The sequence below is a fragment of the Zingiber officinale genome, chromosome 10A, assembly GCF_018446385.1.
Source record: "Zingiber officinale cultivar Zhangliang chromosome 10A, Zo_v1.1, whole genome shotgun sequence".
In the NCBI taxonomy this organism is placed as follows: domain Eukaryota; kingdom Viridiplantae; phylum Streptophyta; class Magnoliopsida; order Zingiberales; family Zingiberaceae; genus Zingiber; species Zingiber officinale.
Window position 1 is genome coordinate 1,476,176 of NC_056004.1, and position 23,966 is coordinate 1,500,141.

The 23,966-nt window shown below is 36.2% G+C and overlaps 4 protein-coding genes and 2 pseudogenes across 5 annotated transcripts; 3 read left to right on the plus strand and 3 right to left on the minus strand.

The window, feature by feature from the left end:
- Nucleotides 1-972: 972 nt before the first annotated feature.
- On the plus strand, nucleotides 973-2,332 carry LOC122027020 (pentatricopeptide repeat-containing protein At4g18975, chloroplastic-like). The gene is made up of 2 exons (XM_042585817.1): nucleotides 973-1,115; nucleotides 1,475-2,332. The coding sequence occupies exons 1-2, from the start codon at nucleotides 1,011-1,013 to the stop codon at nucleotides 1,739-1,741; spliced, it is 372 nt and encodes a 123-aa protein (XP_042441751.1). The 5' UTR covers nucleotides 973-1,010; the 3' UTR covers nucleotides 1,742-2,332.
- A 1,001-nt stretch (nucleotides 2,333-3,333) lies between these two features.
- LOC122027021 (40S ribosomal protein S19) lies at nucleotides 3,334-5,566 on the plus strand. The gene is made up of 4 exons (XM_042585818.1): nucleotides 3,334-3,502; nucleotides 4,704-4,794; nucleotides 4,888-5,071; nucleotides 5,327-5,566. The coding sequence occupies exons 1-4, from the start codon at nucleotides 3,413-3,415 to the stop codon at nucleotides 5,385-5,387; spliced, it is 426 nt and encodes a 141-aa protein (XP_042441752.1). The 5' UTR covers nucleotides 3,334-3,412; the 3' UTR covers nucleotides 5,388-5,566.
- Nucleotides 5,567-6,030: 464 nt separating this feature from the next.
- LOC122027024 lies at nucleotides 6,031-9,023 on the minus strand (annotated as a pseudogene).
- Nucleotides 9,024-9,052: 29 nt separating this feature from the next.
- LOC122027023 (pentatricopeptide repeat-containing protein At4g18975, chloroplastic-like) lies at nucleotides 9,053-13,338 on the plus strand. Of its 2 annotated transcripts, none has more exons than XM_042585820.1 (7): nucleotides 9,053-9,348; nucleotides 10,014-10,198; nucleotides 10,278-10,324; nucleotides 10,595-10,688; nucleotides 11,760-11,903; nucleotides 12,360-12,572; nucleotides 12,772-12,926. In XM_042585820.1, the coding sequence occupies exons 2-7, from the start codon at nucleotides 10,031-10,033 to the stop codon at nucleotides 12,784-12,786; spliced, it is 681 nt and encodes a 226-aa protein (XP_042441754.1). In that variant the 5' UTR covers nucleotides 9,053-9,348; nucleotides 10,014-10,030; the 3' UTR covers nucleotides 12,787-12,926. The 2 variants fall into 2 exon arrangements, with proteins under 2 accessions (XP_042441754.1, XP_042441753.1); XM_042585819.1 differs by having other exon boundaries at nucleotides 9,064-9,348; nucleotides 12,762-13,338.
- A 941-nt stretch (nucleotides 13,339-14,279) lies between these two features.
- LOC122028085 lies at nucleotides 14,280-17,334 on the minus strand. The gene is made up of 6 exons (XM_042587103.1): nucleotides 17,000-17,334; nucleotides 16,055-16,204; nucleotides 15,540-15,798; nucleotides 15,073-15,291; nucleotides 14,832-14,974; nucleotides 14,280-14,713 (listed from the first exon to the last, which is right to left on the minus strand). Exons 1-6 carry the CDS (start codon nucleotides 17,270-17,272, stop codon nucleotides 14,414-14,416), a joined length of 1,344 nt encoding a protein of 447 aa, XP_042443037.1. The 5' UTR covers nucleotides 17,273-17,334; the 3' UTR covers nucleotides 14,280-14,413.
- Nucleotides 17,335-19,260: 1,926 nt separating this feature from the next.
- LOC122028438 lies at nucleotides 19,261-19,404 on the minus strand (annotated as a pseudogene).
- Nucleotides 19,405-23,966: the final 4,562 nt, after the last annotated feature.

The window sequence follows — 23,966 nt, forward strand, 5'->3', positions numbered from 1 at the left end:
ATTTTAAACTTCGCTGCATATCAGCGTAATATTCAACATTTGTCTTCAAGTCTTGTGTTTTTTTTTTTTTTGCCTTTTTGCCTTTTTGAGTGAAGGAGAGCCCATTGACCTTCCTTTATATTATTAAGAAGTTATATGCACAAATGTGATATTTACTTTTAATGGTCTAAACTATGCTTGTGGAGAGATGGGAGCTAAATTGAACCAAAGTAATGTTCCTTTTGGTACTTGGTTTAAGTTTTCAAGGTAATGTCTTTTTTCTTTCTAGTGTTGTGATCCAACCAATGGCAACTCTCTCTAGTTATAGTTATGAGTATTGTGCTGACTGGATTAAAGAGAAGATCTTTTATGTCTTTGTTTTCATTTAGCAGTGTTATAAATGGTGGTTGAGGCGACCACCTAGGCGCTGCCTAGGCGGGGGAGGAGGACAATAGGTCCGGACTCGTCACCAGGCTGAGACGACAGGTCTAGACTTGTTGTTGGGCTTAGGAATCCGAAGTTGAAACACCGAAGTCAATCACCGAATAGAATAGGTTTTTTTTTGAACTTGGGATTTAATCAAGCTTTAAATTAATAATTTTAATCATGATTGGGATAATTTAAATAGACTTAAGTAAAGCCCAATAAAATTATCCTATTAATTTAATATTATATATATATATATATTATCTTTTTTATTTTTAGATAATATATTTTATAGTATATTTTTTAAAAAATTATCCTTTATTTAATTTTTTTTTATCTTTTAGTTAATATATTATTTAATTATGTATAAAAATAGGAAAAAAAAATCAACTGCCTAGGCACTGCTTAGACACCGCCTAGGCGGTATGCAGTCATTGACCGCACCGCCACCGCGTACCGCCATTTACAACATTGTCATTTGGATTTTTATTTTTCTCCATGTTTCAGACATTTAGGCACTGTCCCAACTCTAAAAACATTTAGCTCATTAAACATAATTTTGACCGGTTGAGAACCTTCCCAATGAGAAAGAGGTTATTTATGGTATGTTGGACAAGTGGAGTGCTTTTGAAACTGAATTTCCTGTTATTGCTGCTGCAAAAGCCTTGGAAATTCTACAAAGTCGAAGAAAGTGGCTTCAAATCATTCAGGTAAGGCATGCTCATAATGTTTCATGTCTATGGACAAATCCATGGTTTTATTGTTGACAAATTACTTGTATTCAAGAAAATTTTCATCAATTGAATAACTATGCTGTCACTAGATTTTAGTTGATTAGCTTTAACAAGTCAATTCAATAAACTTCCCAAGAAATCCAATAAAAATTCAGAAGTAGAGCAGTTAGCAGCTTCAAGACAAAAGATTTCCTATGGATTTATTAACTGGCTTGTTCAATAACCATTATGATGCAGCATTAGCACTTTGCAGACCAAATAAATTTTGATGTTTCGACATTTCATGTAAAGCACATTTTGATAACGTTTTCTTATTTGGTTTTTGCATGAACCAGGTTACCAAGTGGTTGTTGAGCAAAGGCCAAGTACTTACAATGGGAACATTTGACACATTGCTCTTGGCATTTGATATGGATGGGAGAGTGGATGAAGCTGAATCCGTATGGAAAATCATTTTACAAACAAACACTCGTTCAGTCTCCAAAAGGTTGTTTTCAAGGATGATTGCTTTCTACGACCATCTTCACCATCCTGATAAAATTTTGGAGGATTCACAGCTAATTCTTTCTCAGCTTCTCAACTGCATTTGTGTCTTTTGCTGATTAAAAAACGATAGCATTAAAAAATTTCACATTATGGTTGCTAGAAATTATTGTTGTTTTTCTGAATTGTAGATATGGAGGAATTAGGAGTAACCCCTGAAGAAGATACTGTTACAAGGATAAGAAGAGCCTTTGAAATGTTGGGACAAAATGATAAGCGAGATCTATTGTTTAAAAGATACAAGAGCAAGTGGAGGAACCTCCACTTCAATGGCGAGCATGTCAGAGTTCGCTCAACAGAAACATATAACTAAGTATCCAGTTACTTGTTATCAAACGCAACACAAATCAAAGCAGTGCATTGTTGCAGAATGGCGCGCTCACTTTTTGGTACGAGATGCAAAGTTTCTCGTTAGCAAGCAAGTAGGAAACCTGAAGGCAGAAGCTGGACTATGAGTAAATACCGTTTGAGTATTGGCTGCATCTGCCATCTTGACAACTTGTGGCTGAACGTCTGGATGTTCTCTGTTTGTAGTATTTCATTGTGAATACAAAATGCATCTCCATTTACAAATGTTGTGCCAATTAGTCATGATAATTTTCTTTGAATATGATGGAAGATTCATGGATGGAAGATTCATGGATGAATTTTTTGAAGCTGATTAAATAATTAGATAATCAGATATGAGTATTCCAATAATCAGGTATGAAGCCTTACTCAAATTTGAATATCTGATTATTATTACCTAAATATTCAATTAAATAATATATTAAAGAAAAGAATCGGTATAAAAAGTCTCAAGGAGTTATAATTTTTTTTAAATTCAATCCATTTAAATTAGAATTTAATATATATTTTATCAAATTGAGTACTATTTTTTTTTTTTCTGTCCATCAATCGATTGGGTGTTCATATCAATGTTGAGTTGATAAGAATTATGTATTTTTAGATTTTTTATATATAAAAAAAATAAAGAATAATTAGATATATATGAGTTAAAATATAGAAAAATTTATATACAGAGAGGAAAATCAGGGAGCGTTTGGTCAGTTCTTATCCTCTGTCCCTAAATTTCTCTGTCCCCGTGTCCCTTGCCAATGGACGGACCAGATTACATCTCAAGGCATCATGACATTCTTAAGATGTGTGCGGTATCCTCGTGATGAGCAAGGCATCCTTGAGATGTAATCTGATCCGTCCGATCGGCAAGGAGATACGGGGACAGAGAAATTGAAGACAGAGAATCCGAACTCGCGTTTGGTTTGTATTTTCTATGTTATTTTTTATTTTCATTTTATGAGAAAATGAAAAATGTGTTTGGTTTATATTTTTCACGTTCGGTTTTAGAAAAAGAGAGAGCGTTTTCTATAAAAAAAAATAGAAAATACCGAAAAATCATTTTTCAAAAAAATGAAAAAAATATGATTTTCTAAAAATGAAAATAAAAATGAAAAATATAAATAAATCAAACGCCCCCTCAACTTTTTGACACAAGGAGTAAGAATAATTTGTTATTAGGGAGTTGTGAACAATTTTCCTCAAATAAATTAGCTTCGTGAGTAACATTTCTAGCCCAATCCGAAGGAACTTAAGCCCGTTAGGCCTGGCCATTAATTTCGCTCTCCGCTTCTTACATCTACCTATTTATTTCTAGCGTCTCAGTTCCCCAAGCCCTAACGCCTGGCTTCCATCGCCCGCCGTCTCCGAAGAGGGAAAGAGAAGGTAGAACCATGGAGAACAACGTCTCAAAGACCGTCAAGGACGTCTCACCCCATGAATTTGTCAAGGCGTACTCCGCCCATTTGAAGAGATCCGGCAAGGTTAGTTCCTAATCATGGATCTTAGTGCCCTGTTGCTTGTGATATGGCGTTCCATTTTTATGTTTGCGTGTGTGCTGTGGAGGGGTGGGGTGCGTCAACTAAGTTTGAGAAACGTATCTAATCCCGCACTCACAAGTGTTCTTCTTCTGATTCGGAACTTCCAGCGTAGGATACTGAAATCTAAATATGCTCTCCTTTTTGTTATTTGTGCTGAAAACGTCTGTAATATAATATAGCTAAATAATTTGAAATTTTTAATTTTTGCAATAATTCGAAGTGATTATGGCAAACATTGTCTTCGAGGAAGATTGTATCTCTCACAGGGTGCAGTTTTTGAACTAAATGACGGACCAGGATTTCTTTAAGAAGAATATGAGAATTCGACTTTTCAAATGATTTTATCTTCAATTTATCATCAACAAATATCAGAATAAGTGTGTTCTCCGTAATTGTGGTGTGTGTATGTGGTTTCTATAGGTGTTTAAGTCACTCCATCATATTTTATCAATGAATTAATAAATAGTTGCAATTTGTTTCATAATGTGCCCCGTGTTTCAGACATTGTTTATGCTTAAACAATAATTCATATTAAAAACTTGCATGTTTTCTTTAGGCGATGTCATGTATATATTCTTAAATAGAGTAAGGGGGAACTTGGTTCGCGGAAGGGAATGGAAATGGGAATGAGATTGAGAGAAGTGGAGAATGGGTATGATTTGAAGCTGAATAGTATTTTTTTTCCCATTCCCCTCCTTTTGTTAGGTAATGGCTCATTCTCATGTTTAAGGTAATGAATCCATGGGACCCACCACCAATCCTCCAAACAAACACCCATTTTCAATCCCTTTCCTATTCCCCACTCTCATTCCATCCAACCAAGCACCCCCTAATTCTCCAATATATATTTTGTAGACATGTTTCAAATTCAATTTTTGCCCTCGGTTATATATGACTTGTTTTATGTAGTTATGCTTATTTTATATAGTCATATGAGCATAATCAAATTTCAAAATCTAATTCTAAGCTAATGTTTCTTCTGCCGCATGTAGTTTAGTTTTATTTGATACTGTATTGAAATGTTCAGTGTAGGATGTCAACAGCTCATGCATGAGCATTATATAAAAGAACAGTATTTGTATTTGTCCACATTATCTTGTCCAAGTTTCTTTTGTGATTTTATGTTTGCTGTTCTTTTAAACAGATGGAACTTCCTGAATGGACAGACATTGTGAAGACTGGAAGATTCAAGGAACTTGCTCCGTACGATCCGGATTGGTACTACATCAGAGCTGGTAATACCATGCATATGATACTTACATTTCAACAAGAGATTGCCACAAGAAATCTTATTTGTATCTAATCTGTTTGAGTGATTATTGTTGTAGCGTCAATGGCAAGAAAGATATACCTGAGTCAGGGAATTGGAGTAGGTGGTTTTCAGAAGATCTATGGGGGTCGCAAGAGGAATGGAAGCCGCCCACCACATTTCTGTAAAAGCAGCGGGGCAATTGCCCGTAATATTTTGCAACAATTGGAGAGGATGGGCATTATCGAAATTAACCCTAAAGGGTAAGCATATTTCATCATTATTGCTTCTCTTCTCCACTCCAATTCTACTATACATCTGGCTTCCTTCGTCTATCAAATTATGTGCGATGCAATAGGGGACATGTCATGCATTGTATTTCAGTGAACAGGAAATCTTGACACTTTTTGTTTCATAAAACGATCCTTCTTGCATGCTTACTTGCAGTTTTATTGCAAGGTTTGTTGCTTATTTTTTCTTGCTACACCGCAATGATACTTTTCCCTTTTTGAATTCAGTGGAAGGAAGATTACTTCTCAAGGGCAGAGGGACCTTGATCAAGTAGCCGGACGTGTCTAGGTGCACCCAAATATGCTCTATTTTTAACATCTCGGAGATGTGAGTTAATGTTTGCTCGGAAACAGTGAAGTTATCTTGCTGCTGTGGATTGTTGAACTAATCCATGAAAATTGGAAAAATACCCTTAAAATTTCTTGCTATTTTTCTGACTATTAAGAATTAATCAGGTTAATGGATTAGATGTTTGCTCGAGCAGCAGGTTGCTAACGTTGCTGCTTTCAGGCAATTGCCGGTCTTGCTCATATTAATCTCCACTTGCATTCCTCATCCATTGCTTTCTTGTGGATAGTTAAAATTTTTTAAACTTATTTATTAAAAATGTTATCCAAGTTGTTTTTTTTAACAAGTTCAATTAGAGGCGTTATTCTCTTTGAAAATATTAATTTGAATAAATTAAATCGACCTTAATTTTAAAATTTCAACAATATATAGATTTGGAAAATTTAATAAATATTTTTTTATAAAATATTTTAGAGCTTTTTCATTTAAACCGGATGAGTTCATTAATATTTAAACTTTATCATTTTTATATATTTTTTATTAGTGGACAATTATAAATTTTAATGAGTTTTTATCAAGTTGAATGTAAAGAGCAAGATTAGTCTTTTTTGTTTGTGTATTTTAACCCATGCACAAGATCATGAGCAACAAATGTCAACCTGATCATTCTTAAGTTTTTATTTACTTCCTCTGTTCTTTTCATGAGGGTTATGATGATTGTATGAGAATGCAAAAAGTACATTTAAAAAAGGCCTATTAGTTCGCCTGCTGTTTCCTAGTGTCATCTTTTTCTCCCAGAACAACGCCAGCTGAAACCAAGAACTGATCAAGTGATGACAATGTCTTCATATCATCTGGTGGGAAGTAACTTGCTGCCCTACCCATTATCAACGCAAACAGAAGTGACAATCGTCCAGGAACTCATCAAGAAATACAAAAGCCGCCAGGAAATCTGACCTGCTAGCACTTATTGGATCTGCAAAATGGGCAGGAATTATCCTTCTGAATGGCCAATCTTTGGCAATTTTATCAGCCCAGTCCCTCACCTGAAATTCAATTTAAACATACTTGGAAAGTTATATCATGAACAACAGATACATATTGAGCAAAGGTTACATAGATTTCTAAAAGCCACCATTTTAAATATTTGGAACTGGCACACACCTTTCTGGAACTTTGCTGAAAACCAATGTCTTAACAATAGGCGAAACTATCAACTTCTGTGACATCTGGGAAAAGCTGGCAGTTGGTTCCAGTAGATTTGAAGGTCCTAAAAACAAAATCTGCAGTAACACTCGCTCCCAACCTAACACAAATATACCATGAAAAACTTGTAAATTCTCAGCATAAACAAATTACTTTGGCTGTTATATCTGAAAGGCGGCAATTTAACTTGTTGGCAACCTTTTTGGCGGTTCAACTTGTTGTCCACAACAGGTTCATTAGGAACTTCTTTTCCTTTGCTAAGGATCTTCACTGCCAAACCATTTTTAGCTGATGCCAACAGAGACTCTTTGCTAATACACTCTGGTGGCTGCCTCGGGACAAAGATGACAGCGTCTGCCACTAGTAAAGTTCGTGAACGCCCATGATAAAATGCTACCTCCACGTAGGGACCGATACCTACAGGAAAAGAAACCAACAAATTAGAATGATGGATCTGAAACTCCAAGGAAAAACAACCTATCATGTGAAGCAAGAATGTGTATAGTTTTTTGAGAAAGAAAAGCACACATGGTTCTAACTGGATAATCAGATACTTGCAGCAACTGTTTAGTCCACATATTTTCTTAAGAAATAAAATACAAAATGGCACATAAGCTGAAAAGGAATATTGGATCGAGAGGTAGCTAAAAAAGGAGGGACTTTACCAACTTCAGGTGAACTGAACACCTTTTGCTCAATCTCATCAGCCCATGGGGTGGAATCATCCTCATCTTCCAAAGCTCTGGCACGAAAAATTCCAAAAAATTCAAGTGGCAAATTAATCGGCCAACTCCACTGTCTAGGAGCTACCCACACCTGGCGCGTGGGAACTTTCTTGAGAACGGCCGAGGAAGATTTTATGTTCATATGCAAAAGTTGGTAGTACAATGTATTCAACAGGTGCATCCAACTCCTTCAAAAGCTGTAATTGGAGAAGAGGGAAAACTTCTTAAGTTTAACCCTGATGTATGAGCATTGCCGTATAAAATCTGTTTTAAAGTTATTAGACAGCAGCTGAAACTCTTCCATGGACTTTGAAATTGAACTGAGAAAACATAAGAGGAATATATTTAGGCAGATGCTAGACTTTGATAAAACTAATATTCCAATCAGATAAGAAATACACAGGAATCAGGATGGAGGAGTAACAAGAGGACAAACCTTGATGCATTCATCAATTGGTGCTATAGGCGCATGGACCCATAGTCCTCCAGACTTCAATTTGATGACAGTCATTCTAATATTTGTTGAGACACTACTGTAACCCAGAGCTTGTTCTTGTTCAAAGAGCCATATTGATTTCTTGACAGCCTTCAGAAAAATCAACAACAATAAAAATAGATCACAAGAAAGTGGCTGCCACTGAATGAGATGATATTTGTAGCAGATAGACTAAATGGCCATAAATAGCTTAGCCAGTTACTCTCGAGAGAAACATGGCTGATAATTGTGGTTTAGCTAATTTGGAAGGTTCCGATTGGTATTTTTAAAAGCATGGTTCATCCACATTGAAATGCCTCTAAATATTTGACCATGATTTATGGAACAATTTGAAAGGTTTCAATTGTGTGGTAGTCTATTACGAGTATATGTAAAGAGGGTGGTCCTCTTGATGGAATGAGCTCTACTAAATTCAACAAATGCAATCCAAAACCAAAACTATTCATGCAGGCATGTTCTCTATGAATATCAAAGTTATGTCAGTGAACGCTATTCTTTTTTAGTGTCTGTACTCTAAATTCTAGGTATATTTTGCAGTGTTTTTTTATCTGTTCCATCTCCGCCGTTCTCATGGAATAGATCAAATCACAAAATTTGCTTAAAGAAAGTATCACTCTTTGCTAGTCTTACATAGACTGTTAGTCTTCTGTTATCACCAGATTTCTCACTTCATAAACCTAAAGTACTTCAATTTGGCATACCTGAAGATCTCGTCGAACACATTTGCCAATTAAAGAGATTTTTGCTAATCATCTTCTTATAAAATCAAAGGTATTCTTTCTTCCGATCCATCATGTTTCCGATGTTTAATGTTCTCAAATAACTGAACAAGCTTAATAGAGACTGCTAAAGGGCAAAGGGGCGACCCCCGTCCTGATGGTACGCCGATTGATGAAGGGGCCGAGCGGGAAGGGAAACCCAGTGATGTTGAAGTAAAACCTCCCCGCGCCTCTTCCGCTGCGTCTGCCGCCTTCACCGTCATTGGCGGAAGCGACCACCGAAAAAATCGCACCTTCTCGCCGGCCCCGACTTGGATCTTGATCCGAGAAGAGATTCTTCGCGAAGGCGTCGAGGAAGCCTTGCCGTCTTTGGCTCCGCAAAGAGATCGGTCCGAGGATAACAGCAGCAGATGCAGCCATCGTCGCCCGCCTCTCTTCTCCACTTCCTCTCTCAGTAGGGATCCTCTGTTGGGTCGGGATCTTCTGGACCCCTTATTCCTGGTCCCCTGGACGGTATAAAATCTCTCACACGTTCTCTCACGTGCGAAGCGCGTGCATGCGCCAACGCACAAAAGCCCTAGCCTCTCGAACTCCAGCGTCGCTTCCCTCCCGCTAACTCCAGCGTCGCCTGCAGCCTCCCTCCAACGTCGTCTCCTCCCTCCATCGACCTCCTGAGGCCTCCCTCTAACGGCGTCTCCCTCCAGCGACCTCCCTCCAACGACATCTCCCTCCAGCATCGTCTCCCTCCCGCGACCTCCATCGGCCTCCCTCCCTGGCACCGTGTGGAAGAAAGCGAGGACCTTTTCTGGAATTAGGTAATCGTGGTTGAAAAACTTCTAATTTATTGCTACAATTTCAATTCCCCTTTTCATTCGACCTCCTGTTTCCTCCTGATCATGATTTAATTTTTTTTTGTGCCGATGATCCTTCTCATAAAGCATATCTTTTGAACTATAGTTGATTTGGTTAAAGGTATTACAGTTCATGTTAGATGATTTAATCTTTGTCTGCATATCAGTCAGTTGCAAACCTGAATTTTGTTTGCTTGGAACATTATTTAGTAGCACAGCAACAATTCTATTTTACCTAAAATTTTTATATTTAAAATTTGATTTTGAATATACAATTTGAGTATTGTTACTTGAAACAAGTTATTTACCTAAATAAATATGCTCAACCATGATAACAACGCGTCAAATACTGTCAAGGACGTCTCACCCCATCAGTTTGTCAAGGCGTACTCTGCCAATTTGAAGAGATCCGCCCCTTGTAACTTGGAGCTTTTGATATGGTAAGTTTGAGAAACGTATCTAATCCCGCACTCATAAGTGTTCTTCGGATTCAGAACTTCTAGTGTAGGATAAAACGAAATTTGTTCTCCTTTTTGTAATTTTTGCAGACAACAATCTATCTATTTAACTATTTATTTTTTATTGCACTGAGTTTTACTCTTGTTTTATATTTAAACTGTAATTCATAGGAAAAAACTTGTATCCTATGTGCTGCTCCTGGCCGCTCTTTCTAAATTTCCGTGCCTCCCCAATTGATACCACTACCATGGCAAATTGTTCATCTAGTATGGGAGAAATCTGCATGCGCGGTGATCTCTTCTGCACTCCTCGCTCAACAAGCCTTCTGTTTTTTTCAGCTAGCTTTGCTCCAAAGGTAGGCAATTTATAGTATTAGAAAAGTTTGCTTTTATCAATATGGAATCTGAACCCTATGTTTATCACTTTTTTTGCAGATTATAGTAAGCCAATCCATGCGGCATTCGAGAAGAGATCCATCTCTGTTAGTGCATTTTTATCTTTTATTTTAGATATCAATATCAAGATTTTAGTTTCTATCGTTTTAATTTAGATTACATTCATGTAGTTACTGGATTGTCATTTCCTGAGACAATGATGTAGTATAGTAATCAGTGTAAAATAAGAAGGTGTGGATAATCATAATTTTGTACATATTTGAAAAGGGCAGAGTCAATGGTTAACTAAGGCTTCAAACAAACTCTAGATCCCTTGTCTTGTTATGAACCTTTCTTTGCCGTTGTGTGATCTACAGCAAAATAAAAAAGGCAAGCAAAAGGGAGCATCATTTGTGGATGAAGAGAGATTCAGCAGGGTCTGGACAAAAAGCTCTGAATCTTGTGCATACTGTAAGATATTAAAATGCTATTGTTTCCGGTTGGAACCTATGTTTCATAAACCGTGACTATTTCGTGCTGGCTGCCTTTTTATCCCTTGCTACCATTCGATGAAATTTACAAATCCTTGAACTCAAGAATCTTAATAAAGGGCATAAGATGGATGTATAAAGGTATAAACTAGTCAGAAACATGATGGCTTAGTCATCAATATAAATATATTGTATGGTTTGACATTTATATGTTAGAAAAAACTATATGAAACCCTGAACATATAGCATGTCTGCCATTAGCTTTTCTTTAATTTCTTTTTGGTTTGTTTTATGCTTCATATCTTTTTTATAATCCTTAATCTCCCCATTTAGTTCGTCTTTGAATCAATATATTAGGAATGAGAAATCAATGAGACTACTTGACATTTAAAACAATTTTGTTTGCTCACTTGTACCATTATTTAGCTTTTGTTGAGTGCTGATTGGGGAGAGGAAATGGTGTTTATCATTTAATAAAAGGTCATTCAATAGCAACATACCAACTGCCACCAAAGACATGACAACCTTCCATGCTAACATTAATGATATCCTCATTAATTACGTGTCCAATCTCACCTTTGGTCATTCAATACAAAATCATTATCTCTCATTCTATAAATATGTTACTTCTCAGGTGACCAAGGCAATGAGAATTTCCCCTCAAGTTTGGGTCCAACTTGTGATCAGTATTTAGACCTAAGCATCAGAGTTCCTAGTGGCCCCATTCCTGGTGACACTTGGACACAATCACTTCAGTTGCCTCTATCAAAGTCTAAGACAACCCCAATTTGGACCCAATCTCCTTCACGCCTAGGGTTTAGGTTTTCAAGGTTATGGGTTTTTTTCTTTCTAATGTTGTGATCCAAATCTAACCAATACCAAATCTCTCTAGGAATAGTTATGAGTACTGTGCAGACTGGTTTTAAGTGAAAATCTGTTATTAGTTTATGTCTTTGTTATCACTTGGATTTTTATTTTTCTCCATGTTTTAGACATTTAGGCATTGCCCCTACTCTAAAAAAATTTATCTCATTAAGCATAATTTTGACAGGTTGAGAAACTTACTAATGAGAAAGATGTTATTTATAGTACGTTGGACAAGTGGTGTGCTTTTGAAACTGAATTCCCTGTTATTGCTGTTGCAAAAGCCTTGGAAATTCTACGAAGACGAAGAAAGTGGCTTCGAATCATTCAGGTTAGGCATATTCATAATGTTTCGTGTTTATGTGTCGACGAATCTATAGTTTTATTGTCGACAAATTACTTCTTGTTTTCAAGAAATTTTCATCAATTGAATAACTAACTGTGCTGTCACTAGATTTTAGTTGATTATCTTTAAAAAGTCAATTCAATAAACTTCCCAAGAAATCCAACAAAAGTTCAGAAGTAGAATAGTTGCAGCTTCAGGACAAATGATTTCTTAAGGATTTATAAACTGGTTTGTTCATTAACACTTATGATTGGGCATTCTGAGTTGGCGCTTTGCAGACCAATGATTTCTTAATGATTTATAAACTGGTTTGTTCATTAACACTTATGATTGGGCATTCTTAGTTGGCGCTTTGCAGACCAAATAATTTTTGATGTTTCTACATCTCATGTAAAGCACATTATGATAACTTTTTCTTATTTGGTTTTTTGCACGAACCAGGTTACCAAGTGGTTGTTGAGCAAAGGCCAAGTACTTACAATGGGAACATTTGACACATTACTCTTGGCATTTGATATGGATGGGAGAGTGGATGAGGCTGAATCCGTATGGAAAATCATTTTACAAACATACACTCGTTCAGTCTCCAAAAAGTTGTTTTCAAGGATGATTGCTTTGTACGACCATCATCACCATCCTGATAAAATTTTGGAGGTAAACAAAATTAGCAGAATTGGCAGTTGTTAGATTCACAGCTAGTTCTTTCTCAGCTTCTCAACTGCATTTGGGTGATTAAAAAATGATAGCATTAAACAATTTACATTATGGTTGCTAGAAGTTATTATTATTTTTCTGAAATACCCTAAAAAATTCTTTTGCTAAATTTGAGAGTTCTTTTTTTAGGTTTTTGCAGATATGGAGGAATTAGGAGTAACCCCTGATGATGACACTGTTTCAAGAATAGGAAGAGCCTTTGAAATTTTGGGGCAAAATGATAAGCGAGATTTGTTGTTTAAAAGATACAAGTGCAAGTGGAGGTACCTCCACTTCAAGGGCGAGCATGTCAGAGTTCGCTCAACAGAAACATATAACTAAGGATCCAATTTCATGGGATCGACTTTTTATCAAACACAACACAAATCAGAGTAGTGCATTGTTGCAGAATGGTGCACCCAATTTTTGGGACGAGATACAAAGTTTCTCCTTAGCAAGCAAGTAGGAAACTCAAAGACAGCTGAACTATCAGTAAATACCGTTCTAGAGAATCAGCTGCATCTGCCATCTTGACGGCTTGTGGCTGAACGTCTGGATATTCTCTGTTTGTAGTATTTCATTGTGAATACAATATGTATCTTCAGTACAAATGTTAAGTGCCAATATGATTAAACTTGTTCAGTGTGTAATATTTGCAGAGAAACTTAAGTGAATCGATGTAGGTAAATAATTCAAAGTGATTATGATAAACATTGTCTTGGAGGAACATTGTCTCTCTCATAGGGTGCAGGTTTTTGAACTCCATGACGAAACAGGATTTCTTTAGGATGAATATGATATTTTGACTATTTAAAATGATTTTATCTTCTATTTATCATCAACGAATATCAGAATGAGTGTGTTCTGCCTAATAATTCTGTGCATATATGGTTTCTATTGGTGTTTAAGTCACTTGGAGTGCTATCATACTGTATCATTTAATTAGTTGATACTTGCAATTTGTTTGATAATGTTCTCTGAGTTTTAGTTATATTTTATGCTTAAACAATAATTCATACTAAAAACTTGCATGTTTTCTTCCTGCAATGTTATGTATGTATATCTTAGTCACGTTTCTAAATAGAGTAGTTTTACAATATATATACTCGTAGACATACTTTTCCCTTTTTGAATTCAGTGGAAGGAAGATTACTTCTCAAGGACTGAGGCACCTTGATCAAGTAGCCGGACGTGTCTAGGTGCACCCAAATATGCTCCATTTTTATTCATCTCGGAGATGTGAGTTAATATTTGCTCGGAAACAGTGGAGTTATCATACTACTGTGGATTGTTGAACCAATCCATGAAAATTGGAAAAATACCCTTAAAATTTGTTGCTATTTTTTCTGACTATTAAGAATTAATCAGGTTAATCGATTGGATGTTTGCTCGAGCAGCAGGTTGCTAACGTTGCTGCTTTCAGGCAATTGCCGTTCTTGCTCTTTGCTTGCTCATAGTATTCTCCACTTGCGTTCCTCATCCATTGCTTTCTTGTGGGGCTGGATTTGAGAGCCTACTTATTTAAATTTTCTGAACTTAATTATTAAAATTTTTATCGAGGTTGTATTTTTTTGTGTATTTTAACCCAAGTCACATCCCCACGCACAAGAACATGAGCAACAAATCAATAAACATTGCAGTGTCTTTGTTATCAATCAAACAGAGAAGTATACTGTCAAACTGATCATTCTTAAGTTTTTATTTACTTCCTCTGTTCTTTTCATAAGGGTTATGATGATTGTATGAGAATGCACAAAGTACATCTAAAAAAGGACTATTAGTTCGCCTGCTGTTTCCTAGTGTCATCTTTTTCTCCCAGAAACTGTCTTTTTAACAACGCCAGCTGAAACCAAGAACTGATCAAGTGATGACAATGTCTTCATATCATCTGGTGGGAAGTAACTTGCTGCCCTACCCATTATCGACGCAAACAGAAGTGACAATGATGGTCTCGTGGCATAGCGATCGTCCAGGAACTCATCAAGAAATACAAAAGCCGCCAGGAAATCTGACCTACTAGCACTTATTGGAGCTGCAAAATGGGCAGGAATTATCCTTCTGAATGGCCAATCTTTGGCAATTTTATCAACCCAGTCCCTCACCTGAAATTCAATTTAAACATACTTGGAAAGTTATATCATGAACATCAGATGCATATTGAGCAAAGGTTACATAGCTTTTTAAAAGCCACCATTTTAAAGATTTGGAACTGGCACACACCTTTTCTGGAACTTTGCTGAAAACCAATGTCTTGACGATAGGTGAAACTATCAACTTCTGTGACATCTGGGAAAAGCTGGCAGTTGGCTCCAGTAGATTTGAAGGCCCTAAAAACAAAATCTGCAGTACCATTCGCTCCCAACCTAACACAAATATACCATGAAAAACTTATAAATTCTCAGCATAAACAAATTACTTTGGCTGTTATATCTGAAAGGTGGCAATTTAACTTGTTGGCAACCTTTTTGGCGGTTCAACTTGTTGTCCACAACAGGTTCATTAGGAACTTCTTTTCCTTTGCTAAGGAGCTTCACTGCCAAACCATTTTTTGCCGATGCCAACAGTGACTCTTTGCTAATACACTCTGGTGGCTGCCTCGGGACAAAGATGACAGCGTCCGTCACTAGTAAAGTTCGTGAACGCCCATGATAAAATGCTACCTCCACGTAGGGACCGATACCTACAGGAAAAGAAACCAACAAATTAGAATGATGGATCTGAAACTCCAAGGAAAAACAACCTATCATGTGAAGCAAGAATGTGTATAGTTTTTTGAGAAAGAAAAGCACACATGGTTCTAACTGGATAATCAGATACTTGCAGCAACTGTTTAGTCCACATATTTTCTTAAGCAATAAAATACAAAATGGCACATAAGCTGAAAAGGAATATTGGATCGAGAGGTAGCTAAAAAAGGAGGGACTTTACCAACTTCAGGTGAACTGAACACCTTTTGCTCAATCTCATCAGCCCATGGGGTGGAATCATCCTCATCTTCCAAAGCTCTGGCACGAAAAATTCCAAAAAATTCAAGTGGCAAATTAATCGGCCAACTCCACTGTCTAGGAGCTACCCACACCTGTGCGCGTGGGAATTTTCTTGAGAACGGCCCGACGAAGATTTTATGTTCATATGCAAAAGTTGGTAGTACAATGTATTCAACAGGTGCATCCAACTCCTTCAAAAGCTGTAATTGGAGAAGAGGGAAAACTTCTTAAGTTTAACCCTGATGTATGAGCATTGCCTTATAAAATCTGTTTTAAAGTTATTAGACAGCAGCTGAAACTCTTCCATGGACTTTGAAATTGAACTGAGAAAACATAAGAGGAAACAATTCCCTAGAACATTATATTTAGGCAGATGCTAGACTTTGATAAAACTAATATTCCAATCAGATAAGAAATACACAGGAATCAGGATGGAGGAATAATAAGATGACAAACCTTGATGCATTCATCAGTTGGTGCTATAGGCGCATGGACCCATAGTCCTCCAGACTTCAATTTGATGACAGTCATTCTAATATTTGTTGAGACACTACTGAAACCCAGTGCTTGTTCTTGTTCAAAGAGCCATATTGAGTTCTTGACAGCCTTCAGAAAAATTGACAAAAATAAAAATAGATCACAAGAAAGTGACTGCCACTGAATGAGATGATATTTGTAGCAGATAGACTAAATGGCTGGAAATAGCTAACTCTCGAGAGAAACATGGCTGATAATTGTGGTTTAGCTAATTTGGAAGGTTCTGATTGGTATTTTTAAAAGCATGGTTCATCCACATTGAAATGCCTCTAAATATTTGACCATGATTTATGGAACAATTTGAAAGGTTTCAATTGTGTGGTAGTCTATTACGAGTATATGTTAAGAGGAGTTCCTTCTCTTGATGGAATGAGCTCTACTTAATTCAACAAATGCAATCCAAAACTCTTCATGCAGACATGTTCTCTATGAATATCAAAGTTATGTCAGTGAACGCTATTCTTTTTTAGTGTCTGTACTCTAAATTCTAGGTATGTTTTTTTTATCTGTTCCATCTACGCCGTTCTTATGGAATAGATCAAATTACAAAATTTACTTATAGAAAGTCTGTTCTGACTAAAGGTAAAAAAAAAAACCACTCTTTGCTAGTTGTACATAGACTGTTAGTCTTCTGTTATCACCAGATTTATCACTTCATAAACCTAAAGTACTTCAATTTGGCATACTTGAAGATCTCGTCGAAGTTGAAGTGCAACACATTTGCCAATTAAAAAGATTTTTTGCTAATCATCTTCTTATAAAATCAAAGGTATTCTTTCTTCCGCTCCATCATGTTTCCGATGTTTAATGTTCTCAAATAACTGAACAAGCTTAATAGTAACTGCTAAAAGGCAAAGGGGCGACCTCCGTCCTGATGGTACGCCGATTGAGGAAGGGACCGAGCGGGAAGGGAAACCCAGTGATGTTGAAGTAAAACCTCCCCGCGCCTCTTCCGCTGCGTCTGCCGCCTTCACCGTCATTGGCGGAAGCGACCACCGAAAAAATCGCACCTTTTCGCCGGCCCCGACTTGGATCTTGATCCGAGAAGAGATTCTTCGGGAAGACGTCGAGGAAGCCTTGCCGTCTTTGGCTCCGCAAAGAGATCGGTCCGAGGGTAACAGCAGCAGACGCAGCCATCGTCGCCCGCCTTGCTCTTCTCCACTGCCTCTCTCGCGTGCTCGATACAATCGAGACGCAGAGTCCAGTAATTGGGATGTGGCGCCTACGTTACTTGGTCCCACTGTATCCGAATTGCTGGACCAAACCTTGCCACGTGTGAGATCAGGAAAATAAACAATATTTTTTTAAAAAAAATTACGGCCTTGTGAAATTTATATTTTACCGTTTAGACTTCGACTATTTCTTTTTTTTTTAAAAACAATCCTACAATTTTTAAATATGATTGATTTAGTCCTCAAACTTCCAACTTTAGAATGGTGGCGGTGGAATGAAGTGATATTTTTATGTTTCTAAATTTATTCAACGAAAAACTTATATGAGCCGAACATATAACCTTCAAAATTAATCCGTTAAGATGGATATGGATTGATAAAAATAAATGAATAAATTAATTGTTAATATAGTCGAATTGTAAGAAGAATATCGATAATAATAATATTATACAAATATTTTAATAATATTTATATGAGTATAAAAGTATCTCTAAAATAAGAATAAAATGATAGAGGGATTTTTTTTTTAAAAAAAAGTAGTAAGTTCTAACGATTTTATGATTTTTTTTTTCTAAAATACATCTTGATTTTTAAAGTCATTAAAATTCATTAAAAATTTTAAAATTAATATTTTTTCCAAATCCTTAGTAATGCTAATTCACATATTTAATAAGAGCATCATGACAATAAAATAGAATATTTCTTTCAAATACTTATGATTTTTTACATCCATATATATAATTAAATATCTCACTTCTCAAATATATTCAATCTCATAATCAAATATTTGACTAACTAAATATTCATGATTTTACCTATCAAATATCTCACACTTAAATATTTCAAATTTGATAATTAGATATCTCACCAACTAAATATCACTATCATTTTATTAATTTATCTCTTAAATAATATTTGATCCGGTATTAAGAAGGGGGGGGGGGGGTCCTGAACGGATAGGGATCGATGGCCCGTGGAGATCAAAATCAAGGCGGTCAACGTATAGTGTTGGACGGGCGGGAGGCCACTTGGCCGAGCAGGAGGCTACTTGGCCGAGCGTCCACACCAGTACCCCGGTCGGCCCGGAGACAACTCGACAGCAGGTCAGGGTTCCGACGCTCAGGGGTCCGCTTAAGAAAGCCGATGAGCCGAGCAATCGGTCCGCTCGGCCAAGTGACGGATTAACAACTTGTTAGCTCAGACGAGCAGTGCACTAGCAGTGGACCAGCGGAGACGACATGCCCGTCTGAGTTTGAGGCCGAGCCGACGGTCCGCTCGGTCCGATGTCTGTCCCTCCTGGACGTTAGTATGGTCGAGCGGTTTTCTCGCTCGGAACAGTAACAGACAGAAGGTGTAGAAGAGTGTAAAGGGGACAGCTAGATATATCCTTATCGAGATATGTGCCACCGATAGACAACATGGTCGGCGGCCGGACCGGACAGAGAATCGTATGGTGAAACTTTCCACTGTCATGTCAGAGATATGCTCGGACGGTTACGGTATGGCGTCATGCACACTTTTCTAACACGTCCATTTTTGAGGTATGACTTGGGAAGTGTACATGCATCGATGAGCGTGCACGCGCACCCCTGGGGGCCTATATAAGGGCCCCCAGACTTGACGGAGGTATGCAATCAACCCTATTGTAGCTACAGTTCTCCTTATTTTGCTTCAGCTTTCTTCTCGCCTGACTTGAGCGTCGGAGGGTCGTCGCCGGAAACTCCTTCCCGACCCGGCTTTGTTACAGGTTCACCGGAGGTCCACCTCATCCCGGCGTCTACGCGGAGCCAGCAGAGAGTGTCACATCCCCAGCTTTTATCAGCTCACAGTTCGAACAGGATCAGTATTAATTATATTTTTTAAATTTTGTTAATTTAAAAATTAAAATAACAAAAAGTATAAAAATCTGCCTTGATGCTCGAGAACTCCAGCAATAAGTTACTAACGGACTCTCCCGAGTGCATCGTACCCATGCAGTAATACAATGCAAGAGCGATGCTCGAAAATCCCAACAGCAAGCTACTACAACAGATTTTTCCTCATAAAAAATTAATTTAATATCACACTTGATATTAGCCAAAAAGTCAGGAAAAATATATTTTCTAACATCATCGGTCCAAGATATTTATAGAAATTTCTCCGCTCGTAATGTTATTAATCTAAAATATAAAATTAAAAAAACTCATAACAGTATTTAGAAAAATATTAACTTAATTTTATTTTAGACTTCATTAAAATTAATTATTAAAGAGTCTAAATTTTAAATAAAATAGTGAAATTATTATTTCTTTACAGAGATTTAGAGTCTAGAAATATTTAGAGAAATATATTTTCTAAATATCCTTTATTACGGATGTCCTAAGACCCACACGATTTTAGTTTTTTTAAAAAATAAATTATCAATGTTAATGGTTAAAATAAAAAAATATTTTGATTCCTTTAAAAAAAACTCCATAAGACATTTTGAAAATATGATTTATAATTTTTTTGATAAAAGAATGTTGCTTTGTTTTTTTATCGTGCTACAAATAACGTATTTTAAATGAACAAGAGTAGAAAATTTATAGCTTTATCTGAGGATCTAATACTTTTAGTATATTTTTCACCGAAATTAAAATTTCCAATATATTTTTTATATTTTAAAAGATAAAAAATCATTAAAAGTTTGGAAACAAAATAAACACTCACTTTGTCTACTCATTTCTTAATAAAAAACAAAAATATATTTTTGCTTTAAAATATCTTTATAAAAATTATGTTAGTAATAAAAACTCTTGAATTTTTGTTATTAAGTAAAAATATCTCTATAAATTACAATAGATTGGAGTAATACTTAAGCAATAAATAGATTATCAACAAAATATATAAGAAACGATGTAAAATTTAGAAATTAGAAGAGTAACATTTTATAATAACTATTATTTCTTATTTATATTTTATAAATACAAAAAATGTGTTTTTGAGAATTTAAAAAAACCTATTTTTAGGATTTCAGTCCTACCATGACATTCTTTATAAATCATCATCGAAAGAGTCGGTCCTTATTATTTAAAGGCCCTATACAAAACTATAAATTATGTCCCAAATTTTTCTTCCGCACTGCTTCTTCCAAAAAAAAAAATATTTACATCATCCATCTTAGAATATATCTATCTATAAAAAAAAATATAGAGGTGACTCATTTAAAGTATTTTAGTGATGCACTGTTAGAGCATCCGTAACGTTAATTCGTTATAACATCCATCGCCTCATCAAAAAGTATGGGACGTATTGCCACATACTCATTATAACAACATATCTCTTTCACTCACATCCCTTTTAACATTAACACTCATTATTTATGGGCCCCACCATCTACTTATTCATCCATTAGTTTTTTAAATAATATTAAAAAATTTATAATTTTAAAAAAAATATTGAAAAATTAAGAGAGAGTCTCTCCTCTCTCTTGTGAGTGAGCATTATAATGCCCACTCACAATGGAGAGGGGGTGTTAAATGGATGTTATAATGCCCATTTAACACCCCATTGAGGATACTCTTAAAGATAAAATTATCAATAATAGTATCATATTCAATGTTTTCAAAATATTTTTTTCAATACATAAAATTACTAATACATTTAGCCTATGTTAGTCATTATGATTCGTAAATAAGATTTTATTAATTTTAATTTTCAATAACTTCTTTTGATGGATGTTACTATAATATGTATTGTCAATAATATTTTATAAGCAATCATCACATTTAGAAACATATCTATTATTTTTAAAAATTTTAATATTTGAATGGAAGACTATTTTTATTTGTTTCATAAGATTTACTTAGTAACATTACTTGTAAAACTTGTATTTTTGAAAATATATATTTTGCATCAATATCAAAAGGGTCATCATTTTTAAAGTATTTTCAAAATTTACACAAAAACTCATCAATTCATCATCATCCAATGGAACTAATTTTACAACATCATAAAAGAACCCAAATATAGATTCAAAATATACAATTGTTTAAACCTACTCTTCAATTGCCCAAGAGTAATATTAACCACAAGATAAAATAATCTATTCGAAAAAAAATTTTGGTGATTGATTTTCCCTTTCAGTGTTAGCAATCTCATCAAAATATCTCTTTCTACCAATTTTACAGTTTGTAGAAAATACATGCTCAATTTCCATATCAGATTCTATTTTTTTTTTGTATCACCCATAGTAGAAGCAAAACCATTTTCTTTATATTTTAAAAAAAGGAAATAAGACCAGACAATTATTTTACAGTAACATCAAGACGTATATCCTCTAATTGTAATTTTTTACTAATTAATTTAATGCAAAATATAATGTCAAATAATAAGGCTTAATATAAATTCAAAACTTGAAAGTTCACTAGATGCAAAAGTTTTAACATCTCTATTTAATTTGTTGTCTTCACTTATTTGTGTTAATTTTAACAAATCTTCTTTGATTTGGGAAGCTTGTGTAGGACCGTTAGATTCGATAGAGGAGGGGGGGGGGGGGTGAATATCGATTCGAAAAATAAGAGTATAAACGCAGCGGAAAAGTAAAATAGACACAGATGTTTTTTACTTCGTTCGGAGCCTGTGACGACTCCTACTCGAAGGCCCGTGGTCCTTGACCACTTTCGTTGGGCAATCACTAACAATTCGAATATAGTTATAAAAATGAACACAGGAACTGCTAGTGAAAATAAAGCAATACCGACAAGGAAATTAAATAACCGAAGGAGCGCTTTGTCGGAGCTTAGTTGGCGTCGCACTGAACATCGAGCAGCAAGACCAGCAGTAGAAGAATTCTCAGATTGATTGATTGATTCTGAAGCTCCTGTCTGGGGCTTCTTTTATATGCTGTTCCGAGCGCCTGGATCACTTCCGGGCGCCTGGAATGCGACGTAGCTGCTCAAACCGAGATGCTCCACGTGGCGATGCGCAATCAGGATAAAGTTTGCCTCCCGGGCGCCCGGATCCCTTCCGGGCACCCGGACCTCCGGGCGCCTGGATTCCTTCCGGGCGCCCGGACCCTGTTTTCCCGCAGAATCCGTCCTGCACGACAAACGTTAGTCTGGAGGCAAATATATATATCCTGTAAAACAGATTGTTAGCACAATTAAAGTTCAACAAAGTAATAGCAAAGAGTATGACTTAGATTCCGTCTTTCCGAGACCGGAATCTAGTCACGATCTCGACTTAGACATCCGAAATGGATCTAAGCCGGATCGACGCCTAATGTTCCCTTCCCGGGAACGCGTCCTCGCAGTCACTCCCCTCCAGTGACTTACCTCACTTACCTGCCAGACGTCCGGTCAGCTCGTCGGCCCGTCTGGACTTCTCGCCAAGCGTCCGGTCAGCCCGTCGACCCGCTTGGACTTCTCGCCAGCTATCCGGTCAGCCCGTCGACCTAGCTGGACTTCTCGCCAAGCGCCCGGTCAGCCCGTCGACCCGCTTGGACTTCTCGCCAGCTATCCGGTCAGCCCGTCGACCTAGCTAGACTTCGTGCCAGACATCCGGTCAGCCCGTCGACCTGTCTGGACTTCTCCTGCACACTCGATCAAAGTGTCAGACAACAACAAAATTAACTTAACCTATTTGTCATTCATCAAAACCTGGGTTAGACCGTTAGTGCTACCTGCACCAACAGCTTGAGATAGCATTACTTTTACTGTTTCAATATGACTTTTTCATCTTGTAGTTGACAATGATTTTAAAGTTAATCCATCAATATATTCAAAGTAAACATTCCATCTTTTTGTTGAATTAGAGAACACGGAGTACATACATTAACATGCTCTAAAAAATAATTTTACTTTAGCACAAGAATTTGTCATGTCACAAACAACTAAATTAAGAGAATGAGAACCACATGATATGATAAATATTCTAGGGTTAATGTTAAGTAATCTCCTTTGTACACCTTAATTTTTACCCTTCATATTAGATCAATTATCATAACCTTTCTCTCTCACATTATCAATATCAAGTTTTAAAGATTGTAAACTAACTTGCAATTTATTGAAAAACTCTAAACCAGTTGTATATTTTGTTAGGATGTATACTAAAAGTCTAGCTTTTGGTATAAACATTTATCTAGAAATAAGAATCACATTGGTCAAATGTCTACATTTATGATAAATGTAATTGTTCAATTAATTTATATTATAGATAACATGGTGTGTGGTGTCACACACAGAAGATCATGTTATCGGTTCCTTATAAATTATAAACAGTAGCTCACGACCAAGATGGAAAGGAACAAACCATTGGAAGGTCATAGTGTAATTAGGTATTAGTTTATCTTAACTATATAATTACACTAGTACACTTAGAGTGTATTGAGTAGGATCATTAGAGGTCGTTTCTTTTATACTGACTTTATAAAGGAACAAAGATCTCGGTTATTATGGAAGTGTGTGCTCTTAATCCCAATATAATAACAAGTACATATATTTGATATTTATTTCTTTAATTTATCAATGAGTGAGATTTAGTTCGATAAATCAATAAGCCCGATAAGTTGGGAAATGATATCACTTATAGTGTGTGTTGTTGATTATAGAAGGAAATTACGTCCTAGTGATCTAGGTTGAGAATGTCCCCAAGAGGAGCTCATAAGGATTGTCATGTTAAACCTTGCAGGTGGATTTAGT

Excerpts from the sequence above, each read along its gene's own strand:
- LOC122027020 (XM_042585817.1), top strand. The coding sequence starts at position 1,011 with ATGTTGGACAAGTGGAGTGCTTTTGAAACTGAATTTCCTGTTATTGCT. Across the intron at positions 1,116-1,474 it reads AGTGGCTTCAAATCATTCAG|GTTACCAAGTGGTTGTTGAG; the intron begins GTAAGGCATGCT and ends TGCATGAACCAG.
- LOC122027021 (XM_042585818.1), top strand. The coding sequence starts at position 3,413 with ATGGAGAACAACGTCTCAAAGACCGTCAAGGACGTCTCACCCCATGAA. Across the intron at positions 4,795-4,887 it reads TTGGTACTACATCAGAGCTG|CGTCAATGGCAAGAAAGATA; the intron begins GTAATACCATGC and ends TTATTGTTGTAG. Across the intron at positions 5,072-5,326 it reads ATCGAAATTAACCCTAAAGG|TGGAAGGAAGATTACTTCTC; the intron begins GTAAGCATATTT and ends TTTTGAATTCAG.
- LOC122027023 (XM_042585819.1), top strand. The coding sequence starts at position 10,031 with ATGTGCTGCTCCTGGCCGCTCTTTCTAAATTTCCGTGCCTCCCCAATT. Across the intron at positions 10,325-10,594 it reads TCGAGAAGAGATCCATCTCT|CAAAATAAAAAAGGCAAGCA; the intron begins GTTAGTGCATTT and ends TGTGATCTACAG. Across the intron at positions 11,904-12,359 it reads AGTGGCTTCGAATCATTCAG|GTTACCAAGTGGTTGTTGAG; the intron begins GTTAGGCATATT and ends TGCACGAACCAG.
- LOC122028085 (XM_042587103.1), bottom strand. The coding sequence starts at position 17,272 with ATGGCTGCGTCTGCTGCTGTTACCCTCGGACCGATCTCTTTGCGGAGC. Across the intron at positions 15,799-16,054 it reads CAACTGATGAATGCATCAAG|CTTTTGAAGGAGTTGGATGC; the intron begins GTTTGTCATCTT and ends CTCCAATTACAG. Across the intron at positions 15,292-15,539 it reads GTTCAGTTCACCTGAAGTTG|GTATCGGTCCCTACGTGGAG; the intron begins GTAAAGTCCCTC and ends CTTTTCCTGTAG.